This window comes from Tympanuchus pallidicinctus, unplaced genomic scaffold (genome assembly GCF_026119805.1).
Source record: "Tympanuchus pallidicinctus isolate F22 unplaced genomic scaffold, pur_lepc_1.0 scaffold5, whole genome shotgun sequence".
NCBI lineage: Eukaryota > Metazoa > Chordata > Aves > Galliformes > Phasianidae > Tympanuchus > Tympanuchus pallidicinctus.
In genome coordinates, this window is record NW_026294769.1 from 63204910 (window position 1) to 63221349 (window position 16440).

Sequence of the window (16440 nt, forward strand, 5' to 3'; positions counted from 1 at the left end):
ATGTCCATGTGCAGAAGCACACAGAAAAAAATGCTTTTAAATATAAATAATATTTTATTGGCTTTATGGGATTATATCAACTTGAACAAATCCAAATTATCACTCAGAGGGAGGGGCAGTACGAGGAAAGGAAAAACAGAATACACAGATACAGCTGCATTTAGAGCCAACATGAGCTTCCTCCTTGCAGCTGCTCCTCGCGGGCTGTGCTTGGCTGATGACCTAACACTTCATGTGACATGTGGGGACATAACCCACAGCTGTGAGATGAAAATTAAGTATGGACTAATTGCTCACTGCTGTCCAAGTAAGAGTCACAGAGGCAGATTACAGGATCTTACAGATTTGGTAAGAAGATCCTGTATAAATCTGTTTCACAATAACCACTCACTGAAGTGTACCCCCATCCTTTGTCGTGCCTGCAAACAATTAGCAGTTCAAAGGTCCTGGGGGAACACTATCTGTGATTCCTCCGTAAAACCATTCACACACAAGTGTTCTAACTTATTTATGTATGCTTTTATTTTTCCCCATCTGCTTGAAATTCTTTGCCCCAAGTATGATATTTCCTAAACGCTGAACTGTCTTTATTTACTCAGTCAGAAATTCATACATTTCTGCTTCTAAAAAAAATGCTATGAATAAGAAACAGGTGAACTTTTAGAAGCAAGGAGTTATGTGTAGTGGAACTGTTTGTAAGTGCATAAGCAAACACACACACACAAAAGAAATCAATCTGAAGTTTTTCAAAGTAATGCTTTCATTAAAAATGAAAAAAAAAAAGAAAAAAAATCAGCATTTGTCTCATTTGTTACCTAGATGAGAGAATGTACTGCAGTGCACCGAATGCCTAAACAGCAGAGATGAGAAGGTATGTGAGTGACACTCAAAGTAGATTTTCCTATATGCTGTAGATGTACAAATGCAGCAGTGAATGGGCTGTTATTCCACTTCTAATCCATTCTGAATTAAAACACAAACTTAATATGAAATAATTATGGAGCACAAAGCTGGCTGACAGAGGGTCCCGTAAGTCCTATTTGTGAAGTACTTGGCTGAGTTTTGTTTATGACTTTATATCCCGTAGAGTGTGTAAGTCTAGTAAATCTGTTGCAAAATATCATGTAAGAGTTATAAATACTAATCCTCAGTGGATCAGCTTCACGCTTGAGTGCCCTGGATATGTCATTCTTTGCTGTAACAGAAAATGTAATGATTGTCTGTAACACTAAGGACAAATTCAAAGCAGCTCTGAGAGGTTTAAAGCAAAGGTTGTGTGGCATTACACTCCTAAGTTCAGGACGAAGTACATTTTCCTTTTCTCTACTAGGATGGCTATGATTTAAGCAAAATATTGTGAGCATTGCTACTCCACGTACCTAACAGAAAATCCATCCTGGTGGAACTGGCTGTGCAGGCACACATTAACCAAAGGCCATCTGGAATCCAGAAACCAGACCTCCCTGTGTTTTATGTCCCCATATGAACTTAATTTGTTAGCTGAGCAATGACAGCAGTTACCTTTTATTAAAAAACAAACCTTAGTGGCTAGAGCATCTGCCAAGGAAGTACAACATAAGTTCTAGGCCCACAGGGAGTATGAACCTACAGCTTCCACATCCCTGGCCAGCATCCTAGGCACCAGCCTCAGCAGGATACTTCATGCAGGAACATCCATTAGCCCTTCTCTAAAATAAGGCCACTAAAATGCCAGAAACACTCAGGTCATAGGGGATGCAGATGAGGTCACTTGCCAGCACAGCTAAGGACATAGCGCAGAGAACTGAGGAACTAATGTTCCAGATGCTGCTGCTAGGGTTTTTTTAGTGTCTTTTACATTAGACAATCACTGAATAAAAACAGAAAAACAAGTGGAAGGGTAAATACTCTCAAACCTACTTCTAGGATCAGACATCTAACTTCTACACACTGCAGAGACTTGCAATCTGAAAGTCATGAGACTTAGTGAGGGGTGTGTACTACCCAAGATCTTGAAAGATTAGTTACACAGTCACTCGACCTGAGCTCAGCTCCACTGCTGCATCTGGTAACTGAACTTATAAACACGGTTAAAAGATTTTGAGAAACAAAGACCACTGACTGGTAAGTTGTGACAGGCAAAGAAAGAAGGCAGAAGCTGGTCAGCAAAGCTCAGTCTGCCTTAAGGTATTTAAGAAATGCATTTTTAACAAGTAGTTTTGTCAAATATGTTATGACAAAGTTACTGAAATAGTAGTAGCAAAAAGATGCAGTAATGATATATTTGTAGATGCAGTCTTCTCAACTTTACAAAGCCCTCTGAGGCTTGCAAGTTTTTCGACTACTGAAATTAAGCTAAGTCATTACGCTGTTAAGAAAAAGAGACTGTTAATTTTTCCAAAGGACAAACATCAACATTATTATTTTTTAAGATCACAACTATGGCAAAGTTTCACTTGAGAATTTATGGGGTTCTATATCCATTTTTGTTATTTAATTAATTTCTAAGCTTTTTAACTCTTATAAAGCTGATGCACACTTATTTAGGTATGTATGAAAGTACACATGTACATAGTTATCTATTAGCATGCTAGAAGCTAAAAATATCTTGTGCACTCTCTACACACTTCCTTGAATTCAGCCAACATTTATCACCTACCAACAATACATATATGAGAATAAGCCCACAACTGATTAAGTTGAAAATTTTATATTATCAATTAACAATATTCATACCTGGTGTTGACGGTCTCTCCAACATATTCAAATGATGGTAAATAAAGGCTTGACTGTCATGAACCGTGTCCATATCAATTTCCTCCTCTTCTTGAGAGTTTGAGAACTAAGATATTGGGGAAAGAAATAAGTAGATGCTAATAATAAATCCTTAGGAGTATCACTATGCAGAATTTAAATTTTTTTATTTTTAAGATAAACTGGGGGTGAGAGGGAAAGGAGGTGATATCTACCACTGTAAAGGAATAAAAATTGAATAAAATTAAAAAGCATCAATGTCTACCCTTCTTTCTAATTTACCGTGAAGCTGTACGAACAAGAACATTAACTGTCAACTTCAGTTCTTGCCAGCCAATAAAATATCTGATGGGAAATGATTTTGCCAAAGTAAGCGTAACAACCACTGTACACATATACACAACATGTCTTTTGTTTGAACACAGCTTTAAGGAAAGCCAGTAGAAGCCACCGCTGTTATTCTGAATACCCTGCATATTGTGCAAGTTGAATTTCCATTTCTTACTCTGATTTTGAGTTTGACTTTACTGTCTTCATTCTTCTCTAGTATTTGCCCTGGCTCCAATGGAGACCCGAGTGGCATATCAGCCTTCCTCTTCACCCCCTGCTGATGACCAGAAATGCTGGATGCTGTTTCCTTAATAAGATGATCATCCTCCTGAAGCAGCATTAAAAGATCAAAATTAGAAGATAGCAAGAGCCACGTTTCAGCCTGAAAAAGACCTGATAGCTGAAAGCACTTCTGAGTAAGTGGGTGATTTGAACAAAGTTTTCCCTGTAGTTCTGGCAAAAAGTATTTTCTAAAACCCTGTATGGATTTGTGCCAACCTCTCCTACAAACATGGTTTCTCTTTACTTCTATTCCTGCTCCCTCTGCATATCTAGCACTGGCATCTTTTCTGTCCCTTCTCACAATCATGGTACTGTTGGTGTGCAACAACATTCGCTGCTTCTGAATGGCCTTTCTATAAATCTGTGCCTCGTAGACTCTCCTCATTCCAAATCTCTGCTGAAAAGCTGTGACAGCCTCTCATCTACACGTGGGATTTTGCTAAACCTTCTTCTCATTTGCTGTAAAAACTAATGCTTCCTTTGTTGAATGCAAGTCAGAATTAAGTAATAATAACCTGCTATTTTTTGATTTATTAAAAATAAATTAATCTGTTTTGTTAATTACTGCTAGGATAAGCAACAGAACTAGAGTCAGAGGAATATAAAAATAACAGGAGAGTCTAATAAGTTAGACATATAGTCATTAGAACAAGAGACAGGTGTTCCAACAAGTCTAATCCACAAAATAGGGAATTAAAAATAAGTATCTGTAGAAGTAAGCATTACCAAAAGCCCACTAAAAGCTAAATAAAAGCCGTATCATAGACTCTAAAGAGTATGGGCTGTTCAGCTGAACTGCTCTTCTCTGTTTTATACAGGGTACCTCAAAAATTCTTGCCCTGAGCAACTGAAACTGAATTTTGTGAAGTGGGGAATTCTCACGATTCCCAGCACATTGAAGATCAAAACAGTCTGTCAGCACTGATTTTAACTCATTTGTGCTCTCAAAACATACACAATACACTGCTTTGAGGGATCTCGTTAGTCTCATGTATTCTATCACCTGTTAATTCTTTTAGGTATTTTCCTCTTTTCATCCTTGCTATTTAAGCCAACACATATCAGCTGTGAAATACTTCAGAGTAAACTTTGACTGATGCAAGAGACAGTCTTTATTTTACATTAATCCCTTGTTCTTTTTCAATGAGGAAACTCAATTCTAGGTGCATTAATACGATCATCTATGCAAAGTTGGATACTAGAGATGAAGCTAAGGAAAAGATACAAGGGACGAAGTGTGAATGAGGCTTATACTAACACTGGTTTCAGTTTAAGCCAGCAGTGACACTCAAAGAAGGACAGTCTCTGTCCTGGGCCACCAAAGGCATTTGCATAAATGCATGACGAACTGGACTAAGGAAATAACTATTCATAAAGTATTTTTCAACCAGATCATCTCCTGATCCAGCTCATTGTGCAGTAACAGCTGTACTGAAGGAAAGGCAAAGAAGCACTGAGAGGATTTTTTTTTTCCCCATCAAGACCAACTGACTCCTAAAGAACTGCAACGTAAAAGCTGCAACAAAAATGTCCCATTATTTAATTCTGATGTGTTTGTGCAATAACTTAAGACTTATTATATGTTCTACAAATAAGCAGGGTAGCTGTAAGGATATGACTCCATTATCATTTTCTCCCCCTACTGGAAATATCTGGCATGGTACTATGATAATTTGCACACCATATACTTCTGAACAAAAGTGATGGTAGACATGAACTATGGGACTGATAATTATAAACACAGCAATAGTAAAAAATCCCACTCAAAAGGCTGGAAAGAGTAGTTTCAAATGTGCTAGTCACATGTTCATGCTCTTTTCAGGATCTACCCCTAAGCCGTTGCTCTCAAACAGAAATTTGAAACTGTTAAGAAAATTACTTAATCCCACTTACATTGGATTTTTCTCTCCTAATCAAATTTGCCCTACAAAAAGACTTGGTCTTACAGCAGTGGCAACTATTCTGGAAAAATGGACAAGTTGAACAGCTTGTAAGATCCGCTTTCCAGTTAAATCATGAGTGTTAGGACTGAAACCTCAGAAGCCTGTAAGATATCAAACTGAATATATGCAACTTTTCAGAAGTTGTTACAAATCCTTCAGAGCACAGTACTAAGCAGGCAGATCCAAGTGTTAAATGAAGAACTATTATAGAAAGTTCCAACTTTCTATCTCCTGAAGTTGTTTAAAAAGAGGTGTATCTGTGTATTTTAAGATGTAATAGAATTACTGATAAAAGCTTTTGTTTGGAAGAACTGTACAACTTGCCTATAAGCAATAGTCTTAGTCTAATTAAAAAAATTTCATAACAGCATCAAACATTTCTGTGAACACTTCATGTCTCATAAACAATACAGGAAAAATACAGTTCTATAAAGAATACAAATGAAAGGTGAAAAAACCAAGAAGTTTGCGTACTACATGCAAAACAGTTAATTCAAAGGAGGTATGGAATGTGCAAGCTTTTTAAGTGGAAGGAATAAAGAACACCAAGGTGCAAAGACAGCTTGAGCACAATACAAAATGACATCAGAAACCAATGCATTGACTTAAAGCCAGCTGAATGAGACGTATGCAGACAGTTTGTGCTTACGGTGCTCTGAAATACTACTGGCTGCCCGTGATTGTTAGCAGCATTCACAGGTTCCTGATTATTTGCCACTGATTCAGGGATAATCGTTGGATTAAGCACAGCCTTCTTTTCTTTCAGATTAAGAACAAGTCCAAGCTCTGGTAGTGGTAAACACGAAGGTCTGCTGAGGCCAAAAAGTGTGAAATAGAGATCTACAGCACCACACCGCAGTCTCCAGTCATGGGAAGTTCCTAAAATCCAGAAGAGATCACTGTTAACATGAGGTACACTCTTCTCCCGTGCCACAAGGAAGACAGTTTAAAGCAACTTGAATCCAACAAAGTATGTACATCTTCTGGGCCTAAAGCACGCCTCCCTCATTACTCCTGCCTCTTTGTGTTTATTCAAATTCATTTGCTAGATGCTGTTTTAAATAAAGCACTAAGCTATAACCTGAATGTGTTTAGTATGGCAAGATTCAATATTTAGCTGGAAAACTAAGTGTTTTCAATAAAATAAAGAAGAACATAGTGCTTTTATTTTTAAAGTTTCTTCTTAGGTTTTACTATTGGACAATTAAATAGTTTTTTTTTTAAAAAAACCAAACCATAGTCTCACACACCACTAGATTTGGTCACAATTGCCTATGCATTCCATGACATTTAGAAGGAGCTTTAAATATGACAGTGATTTGTAACCTTTGAAAACCACACTGATAGCACAAACCAGCAACATGTGAACTTCTTTTTTAATGTCTAGTGACTACAGTGACTTTTATGTCATTTACTTCACTGGATACTCAATACATCATTTCGTATTCAAATTGGAGATACGTTGCTTCATTGATTTATTTTTCACAACAAGCTTTGTACTCCTTTGTATCTTCATGCAGAAACAGTCAAAGCACGTTTGGCACCCATCAGAACAGAAAGTAACATCTGGTGCAATGCTGCAAACACAGTGATCCTGGTGCTAACTCAGCCCAGCTCTTTACTGACTGCAAGTTTATTGGACATACTGTTCTACAGCAGGAATAGAAGTATATCTAGTAAACAAGACACAGATGTGCCAACTGCCGTGTTAATATGGCCGTTCAAGACATCAAAAAATAAAATTATAAGATCTATCACTGTATATACTGAGCTTCATGGAGGTAAACAATGTTTTGAGTAAGCTTAGTTGTACACACACAACCCATGTACAAGAAATTCTCCTAAGTTTCATGAGCAGTTGGGTAAGGAGAAAGTGACAAGAATATTAATTTGGACATCTCTAACATTAAAATAATCTCCAAAAAATAACACATTCACAAGTATTACTGTTAAAACCATTCTAATAGTTTTAATATTAAATAATGAGCTCAACATATAAAACTACATCTTAAAATGTGATGAATTCCCATTCAGTATCTCTCTCCTTTTCCAGCAGAAAAGATCAAATAAAATTGGTTTCTGAATTTCTCAGCAATTACTGGAAATTGCAGCCTCCATTAAATTGATAATGTTTCACACAGAAGAAAAAAACTACATATATCAGAGTCAATTTTCTAGTACTTGCTCACTTTAAATGAAAACAACTCAAAATTGTAGAATCATGCAGTTTTAAACCTGGCTACTAGTTTGTCTCACGGTGACATTACCTTTCTGGACACCCAGGAATGCCAACCTTACGCCTTACAGAAAATAAATTGAAACATTATGTCATCGTGACACACAGAAATTTAAGTAGTTTAAGTCCAGGGATCATAATAAGAATGTATACCCTGCTTGTTACTTGTGAAAAGAAGTAATGGTTGTAAGAAACACTGCACACTCTCTTCTCTCAAAAAGGAAAAACAAACTCTCTGATGGGAACATCAAAATTGTTTATTTTCTGTGCCTGACACTTGGCAAATCCTACAAAACTGAACTACTGGTAGTCTCCTGGCTTCAGTTCCTGCAGTGTTGCTGTGAACTTTTAAACGCTCAAAATAATGATACACAGAGAACAGACAGCCTTCAATGACCTAAAAAACCTATATAAATGTTTATATGTAATCTGTAGAAATGTAACAGATGTTAACGGGCAGTTTGTCAGGTCTTCAGTAATGGAAAACAGGTCAATGGTAAAGATGTAAAACCATATCTCATTAGCACCTTTCCTAATCACAGAAAGCAAATTAAGCTTGAGGTTCACAATACACTTCTAAAAATCTCTAATAAATTATCCATGCAAATGACACCCTCTCATGTTCTCTGAGAATTTGGTAAAATAGGGCAAAGAGACTGCCTGATCTACAGCTAACTGTAAAGAAAAAGGAAAAACATACAGCTTCACTTGGGAAAACATTTTATGTGAACATCTGAGTCAGAGAATAATTTTATGCCAAAGTGTATCAAAGCACACTAGAGGACTAAAGAAAATAATGAAAAACATGTCCACTGGTACCCTGCATCACTAAGGAAGTTTAGGAGGTATGTGAATGAGAACTGCAGAAATTGAATTTTCCAGTTCTACCAATCTTACAACACTGAAGAAGTGCAAACCAACCTGAATTCATCAGTTTCCAAAGCTGATCTACCAAAGCTTCATTACACAAAGGTGACTCCGTGTTCTTGGTAAAAGGTGGATTCTTGGTCAGCATATCCAGGATCTTATGCCTAAAATAAAAATGATTTTCATTAAATCCAAATCAACAATTAAGAATACAAAGTCTGTTCCGTTTGCAATGTTCTTACAAACCAGACTTCTCAAACACACAGTATGCTCAGATAAATTTATTGGTCAATAATTTCAAAACAAAAAGCAAGCTGCAGCAACACATTATTACCAGACATCATTTCTCAATAGTTAGGTACAAAACTGTAGGCTGTATTATACCATTCAGTTTAACTACAGTCTTTTTTGCATGCTCACAACCTGGAGTTAGGCTGACCAATAAACTGCTTTCATACTGGCATCAAAGGATTTTTAAATATATTAAATTTTTATGACTGCGATGCAAATGACTGGAACAAAACCATTGACTGGCAAACACTTCTGGAAAGGAAAATTGTCACTCTTAAGTTGCATAGGTGTATAAAAATTCCATGCTTACTGTGTTTATTTACAATACTCATACACTTGAACTGAAAGCAGATAGAATTTTCCACTTTAAACCTAGCCTCAGAAACATTTTATCAATTATAATAATTGTGAGTTCCAATTTTAACTACATTCTCTGTATATGAAGCTTCCCCATGCTGTGTTATATATTTATGACAAGAAAACTCTATCGGTTCTGACTTTTTTCTTCTTCCTTTCAGAAGAGGCTTACATTCCACATCCTCTTTAATGAGACTCAAAATGAAAATTCTTTCCTGGACTGAAGCTGTGCCTCCACTAGTGACTGGAACCATACCTACTTTTATTAACAAGAATGATAGAAGAAAACAGATGATAATCTTACAACTACAACATTTTTTTAAGAGAGTAGCTAAATGGAGAGAAAAAGTAATACTTTCAATCTCTGAAATTTCTGTGGTAACCACAGAAAGTGTGTGCTGTGGAAGAAGAATCATTATGAACTGAGATGTTACAAGTTTCATAATGAATGTGCTATAATATACAATCACACAATGCTGAATATGAAGTTGAAACAGGAAATACTAGAAGTTACACTGTATTTTCATATGTTATCCTTTCACCCCATCTACAGTCTAACAATTGCTTTGCACTCATGGCTGGCAAAGCATCGTATGCATTACGTTTCAACCACTGTATAAATATCACAGTATCTTCTTGCCATATGCAATATCAGACTTGTCTATGTCATTTATGATTAGGAAATGATTTCTAACTTCAGATATTCACAAGAGGAACAGAACATGAGAGATAAAAATAATATAAGGGAGAATAAGAACCATGTACATTATCTTCTGAGATGTCAACTGCTGAAACACCAAAATGCACCGCCATTATGTAAAACAACAAGGAGATAAATTGTTTTTTGTAAAGTATCAAGCAGCTAAGCACTGGATCTATTCTAACAAGTCCTGACCAAGAATTTATGCAGTAGGTTCCAGCATTAGTAAAAACACCGACTCACTAACCTTATGTAGGGCACAGGATCATTCTGAACCATTGTGAGCAGCCATTGTAGTTCTTCGTAGCTCCTATCAACTGCAAATAATAAAATAAAACAGCTATAAATAGACAGAAAAAAACAAAGTTTGTACAAGATGGTCATGGCTTCCTGTAATTAGCTAGTGAAAGGTCTGAATCACTGCAGCCAAAATTTCATTAATTATAACGCAAATTCCAAGAAAAAGGTGGTTTACATGGTTCAACTTCACAGCAAAATAAAAATAGGCACATAACTCCTTCATGCCTAAGTTGTTCAGTAACTACCAACTCTGATTCTTCGAACATGACTTTGTTATGAGTGCTGATCACAGAGAAAATAACCTTCTTTACTTTAGGAAGCACACAGTACCAACACATCCAAATATCCTTTCAACAATCTATACTACAATTTCCACATAGAACAGAGAATAGACAATTCCAATACAAAACAATCAGTGACCATTATCTATAAACCAGGTAGAAGGAGGAAGACAACTGGGCTTACTTAAAACTCTAAGCACACTCTGAAACCCTCCTTAGTTTTTTTTTAAAATCAGCATACTCTGAAATTAAAATATATTTTGAGTCTTATCAGCATATGCTTCTTAGAAAATGCTGCCTGACACAAAGACAAAGTCATCTTATTTAAACTGTTTAAATCTTTGCTGAAGAGTCTTTAGCAGGCAGCTTGAAAGTTAGCTCTGCTCTTCCTGCAATCTAGCCACAACAGAACTGCTTACACTGACAAGGGACAGGACCAGGCAGTTATTCTCTGCCTCTACATGGGATTTACTAGCTCATGTTCTGCACCATTCAGATCGCAGTTTGGGTTGATTGGGAATGATGCATCTGAACAGACTAGGACCACAGTGGCAGATTTGCCTTAAAAATCTGGGAAACCTTTAAAAGCTATGCACAGGACGTGCTTTGAAGGGATTAGAGACTGCCTGCGCTCAACTCCACGCACAGTGCTTTTCCTGGCAGCTACCCTGCTTGGAATAGAGGCAGATAGAACATTGCATACAGAAGCTGTTTTGCATGGAAGAAAAATAATATTGTATAACCATGCAGCAAGAAAAACAGAACACGTGTGAACACATTAAATCATAATCGTAAGAAAGCTGAAATAATTTTAACTGCAAAAAAAGAAAACGTATTTTTAAATGGTTGATAAGAGAATGGAGCCACTTGGAGATGAGTCCTTCAGGCTGATAGTAGAGGACAATAGAATCAAGAAGCACAATAGCTTTTGTGGTTAGAGAAGTCCTTTTTGGTTTCCTAAACCTATTTGTGCCTGAAATACAGTATGCCTTCTTTAGCATTTGCTTTACAAAGCAGGCCTGCTAGACTTTCTGCTACTTTCTGCTACTAACACTCCTCAAATTTGTATAGCAATATGACATTTTGAGGAGCAGTGATAAATTTAACCTGATCTTCAGGAAAATAAATCTTATTAGCTTGATGTCAGTTTCTCAGTTGCAGCAGAGGACATATGAGACTTGAAATTTTCATTCATGCAATTGGGTAGTCACAGATATTTATGAGAACAGTCTGTTGTTACCTCTTAGAATATGCAACTTCTTGGAAGTATATATATGTAACAGCTAATAGTCACTGAGCTATCAGAAGCTACCTTTAAAAATGTTAATAAAACCTATTCACTTCAAGTTTAGACTAACTGCCCAAGTCCTTGTATGCTGCCTCAAGCATTTTAGAGTTACCATGTCTCAGAAAAAGCTTACTATTAACAGCAAAGAAAACAACTTCTTCTGTTCCATGGAGAAATTATTTCTTTTAAAGTAACTTGAAGAAAAAAAAAAAAAAAAAAAAGCACTGCTATTTCTGCTCTGAGAGTTGATAGAAAAACATGGGAGTTCCACACTGCCCCAGAAAATACAGACTTCTCTTTTTATGGAAATAACAAAAATCGGTCAGCTCCCTTTATACAAGCTGTTAAAAAGGCAGCTTTGGCACAAGCAACAGCCATTTGATAGCTGCTGTTTCACATCCAGTATGAACTGGAAACCAGGTAACCAGGAATGATGAGAATCAGACATTTTGGCACAAGATGGCCCATTCTTTCTTCTTCCAAAGCCAGAGACTTTGGGCCTTGCTAGACAAACCCTTCTAACTTCTACATGTCTAGCTGGATTTTGTTAGCACACTAAGCTTTCAGATTTGCATCAAAAGCTACCTAGTCTAATAGGAGGAGCAAGGGCTAAGTTTGGTTTTATTTGAAGTAGTATTAGAGAAACAACACTGACAGTCAGTTAAGATAGTAGGCTGTGTTGAGAATCACATTGACTTTGTGGCAGATATCTATCTATCTCTGCTACCTCTTCATCAGAGAAGTTCTTGTTGGTAAGGTAGAACAGTGCTGGAATTCTATAATCCATTATTTCCAAACCTCATAGCAAGCTCAGTCTAAACTTCCATTTATCTCAACTTCTTCAAGTAATCTTCCTACAATTTTTTACCATTCCGGTTCTCCTGTCCTGTATCTGTAGAGTATTTTGGGCAACTTACCATACCTTACTTACACTTCATCCCATTTTGATCAGCTCTTTTAAAGACATAATATATTACTTCACAATACTTAGCATTTATCAATGGTCCTGGTCAACCAGAGAGGTCCCTGAGTGCTGGAAGCTTGCCACCGTGAATCTACAAGAAGTGTAAGGAGGATTCAGGGAACTACAGGCCTGCGAGCCTGACCTTGGTGTCAGGGAAGGTTATGGAACAGATCATCCTGAGTGAGACCACATGGCATTTAAAGGACAATCAGGCGATAAGGCCCAGTCAGCATGGGTTCATGAAAAGCAGGTCCTGCCTGATTGACCTCATCTCTTTTTTTGATAAGTGACCCACCTGGTGGATGAGGGAAAAGCTGGTGGTGTAGTCTACCGTGACTGCAGTAAAGCTTTGACACTGTCTCCCACAGTATGCTCCTGGAGAAGCTGGCAGCCCATGCTGCATACCCATACGTTCCTCGCTGGGTAAAGAACTGGCTGACTGGCTGGAGAGCCAGGACCAAAAAGTGGTGGTGAATGGAGTCAAATCCAGTTGGTGAGTGGCCACAAGTGGTGTTCCCTAGGGGCTGGTATTGAGGCCTGTCCCATTTAACATCTTTACTGATGACTTGGATAAAGGCATTAAGTTTTGCAGATGACACCAAGCTGGGATGAAGTGCTGATCTGCCTGAGGGTAGAAAGGCACTACAGAAGGATGTGGACAGGCTGGATAGCTGGGTTGAGGCCAACGGAACGAAATTCAACAAGACCAACTGCCGGGTCCTTCACTTTGGCATCAACAAACCCAGGCAATGGGTTTGTTACTCTTGAATACTCTCTTGGGGCAGAGTAGCTGAGAAGACTGTGCTGAGAAAACAGACCTAGTGGTGTTGACAGACACTCAGCTGAACACAAGCCACAGTGTTCCCAAATGGCCAAGAAGGCCAATGGCATCTTGGCTTGTATAAGAAATAGCATAGCCAGCAGGAGCAGAAAGGCAATCATCTTTCTGTACTCAGCTCTAGTGAGGCAGCACCTTGAGTACTGTGTTCAGTTTTGGGCTCCTCACTGCAAGAAAGACCACGTCCAGAGAAGAGCAATGAAGCTGGTAAAGAGTCTGGAGCACAATTCTTATGAGAAGTGGCCGAAAGAACTGGGATTGTTAAAGTCTGGAGGAGACTCAGGGGCAACATTATTGCCCTCTATAATTACCTGAAAGGCAGCTGTGGTGTGGCAGAGGTCAGCCTCTTCTCCCGCATAATTAGCATTAGGACAAGAGGGAACAGCCTCAAGTTATGCCAGGTGAGGTTCAGTTTGAATCTTAGGAATAGTTTCCTCTTGCAAAGAGTGGTCAGGTGCTATAACGGGCTCTCTAGGGAGGTGGCTGAGTCACTGTCCCTGGAGATGTTCAAGAAACATTTAGATGTGGTCCTAAGGGACATGGTTTAGCGGGGAAATACTGGTGGTAGGTGGATAATCGGACTAGATATTCTTGGATGTATTTTCCAACTTTGGTGATTCTAATACAACCACTTCCCCCTAATACCCAACCTAAATCTTCCTCAAAGCCATTTTCCTTTGTTCTGCCACTCATAGCGGTATCAAATGGCACATGCACAGTGTGTTAGAGATCCAGAATGACTGGTGAATTACAATCTAGTACTTAATTTTATACATGAAAATCATTAGTTTCCAATTCCCTCTAGGAAACCTCTCAGGATTGAAATTCAACTTTAACATTCAAGAAAGCTATTTAGTTTGTTTGGTTTTTTTTTTCCCCAAAGGTCTCCAGCAGTCAACTTATGTTTATCATGTAATGAAACAGAAACATCTCACATTGGCTGTGTATAACAAATGGCAAGGTGGAATAAACCAACACTCATGAAAATAATTTAAGTTTCCAAAATGTACAGTTACAAAATGCACACGTGAAAAAAAAGTTAAGAATAGTAAGATAAAGCAAAGCCAAGAACTCTGACATCGCTGAACTCAGCTGAATCAAAACCACTACAAATGATGTTAAATCAGCAGCACCTCTCAGCACCCCTTACCACTACTCATCAGTCTACTCAGTGTTTCAAAACTTCAGATGTCTGATTCAATCTGTGGAACACTGAGAAATAATGCTCACATCTTCATAACATTTGTATTACCAGCCTTTCTTATCAACACATCAACATAAGCTCTTCTGTTGGAGGATACTTCAACCTAGTATTAACGAGGTAACTGTTACACCTTTTACTATGTCACAAGTGTTACAAATTGTCAAAAATACATGAAAGAATACCTTTTGTGTAATCAACCACAGCCTCCAATGCTGCTATTCGGACATCTACAAAGTGCCCATATTCTGCGTATGACTTGAAGAGAGCAGGATCACTTGGGACATGACCATTCTTTTGAAGCACTCTAATAGCTTTTAAACAGCTAGAAGCAGAAGAAAGAAAATTTACATTAGGCTTCCAAAATGCCATCCACAAAGTATATATATAGTTTCTTCCTTCAGAATCAAGTAGTCTTTCTCTAATATTAATCAACAATTATTTCTACATTATTAATACAGCACTGAGTAACTCTTGAGTTAGGCAGAAACACTGAAGAAAAATTGTGTTAAACTCATATTGATTCAAATACAGCTGTACCTGCACAGAAAAAAAATAGCTCAGATTACTGTTGTACGCTCTATAGCTATTGCTACAATTATGCTTTTTGCAAAACTTTCATAAATTTCTCATTAAAGAAGCAAAAGCACGATCAATTTGTGTCTGCTCTTAACAATCTACATCAACAGAGATTAATCTTGAACAACAGAGCAGTCAAGATGAACTTACACTACCAACTTTTGGAAATAGCCAAGAGTTTGCCATTTAAGACTAAAGCACATAAGCTAAAACTACAGAAGAGTACACAAAACCAAAAAAGTAGTGACTGCTCTCTTGTATGTGTGCAACAAAATGAGTCCTGATGAAGGAAAAGCTGGACATGAGCCAGCAGTGTGCTCTTGCAGCTTTGAAGGCCAATGCTACCCTGGGCTCAATCAAAAGAGGGGTGGCTAGTAGGAAGAGGGAGGTGATTGTCCTCCTGTATTCTGCCCTTGTCAGGCCCCATCTGGAGTACCATGCCCAGGCCTGGGGCCTGCAGAACAGGAAGGAAATGAAACAGTCGGTCCAGAGGAGGGCCACAAAGTTACTCAGAGAGCTGAAGCACCTTTCCCACGATGAAAGGCTGAGGGAGCTGGGATTGTTTAGCTTGGGGAAGTGAAGGGTCCGGGGTGACCTTACTGTAGTCTTCCAGTATTTGAAGGGAGCTTACAAACAGGAGGGGGACTGACTTTTTATGGAAGTAGATGGTGTGAGAACAAGGGGAAATGGATTTAAACTGAAAAAGGGGAGGTTTAGGTTAGATGTTACAAATTCTTCACTCAGAAGGTAGTGAGGCACTGGCACAAGCTGCCCAGAGAACTTAATGTCCCATCCCTGGGACAGGTTTGATGTGTTCCTGGGCAGTGTGATGTAGTGGTTAACAACCCTACCCACTGCAGGGGGGCGGTTGGAACTAAGTGATCTTGAGGTCCCTTCCAGCCCTTCCAAGCCATTCTATGTTTCAGTGATTATTAAACCACACCTGACTGTAATCGTGTGTCTATAGCTAGGAAGAAGCTTCTCCATATTTAGGAAACGGGTAATTTCTTCAAGAATAAGTCGAACATCAGGATTTAGGTTATCCAGGGTTCGTACTTCGTTGTTCACGCTGACTGCAGGAGTCACAGAGTTGGCTAGGGCATCAATCAGCTCAGCACGATAGTAGTTGTCTGAAAACTAGATAAAAAACAGCATTTAGATACAAGATATAACAAAATATATTCTTAAAAAGTTGAGTAATGTTGAAGCACTGTTACAGAATAAGATCTTAAAACAGAAACTATGTGACA

The 16440-nt window shown here is 38.1% G+C and overlaps 1 protein-coding gene across 3 annotated transcripts in view; it reads right to left on the reverse strand.

The window, feature by feature from the left end:
• The window catches only part of TAF2 (TATA-box binding protein associated factor 2), a 56466-nt gene that overhangs the window by 8557 nt on the left and 31469 nt on the right, over window positions 1-16440 (reverse strand). For 2 of the 3 annotated variants that reach the window (XM_052703616.1, XM_052703615.1), the window contains exons 19-25: window positions 16134-16327; window positions 14797-14936; window positions 9987-10056; window positions 8446-8555; window positions 5938-6167; window positions 3239-3391; window positions 2716-2821 (exon numbers count right to left, since the gene is read on the reverse strand). In XM_052703616.1, the coding sequence (XP_052559576.1) occupies window positions 2716-2821; window positions 3239-3391; window positions 5938-6167; window positions 8446-8555; window positions 9987-10056; window positions 14797-14936; window positions 16134-16327 (1003 nt within the window). The remainder of the gene's footprint in view (window positions 1-2715; window positions 2822-3238; window positions 3392-5937; window positions 6168-8445; window positions 8556-9986; window positions 10057-14796; window positions 14937-16133; window positions 16328-16440) is intronic. The other variant, XM_052703617.1, reaches the window with a different exon arrangement.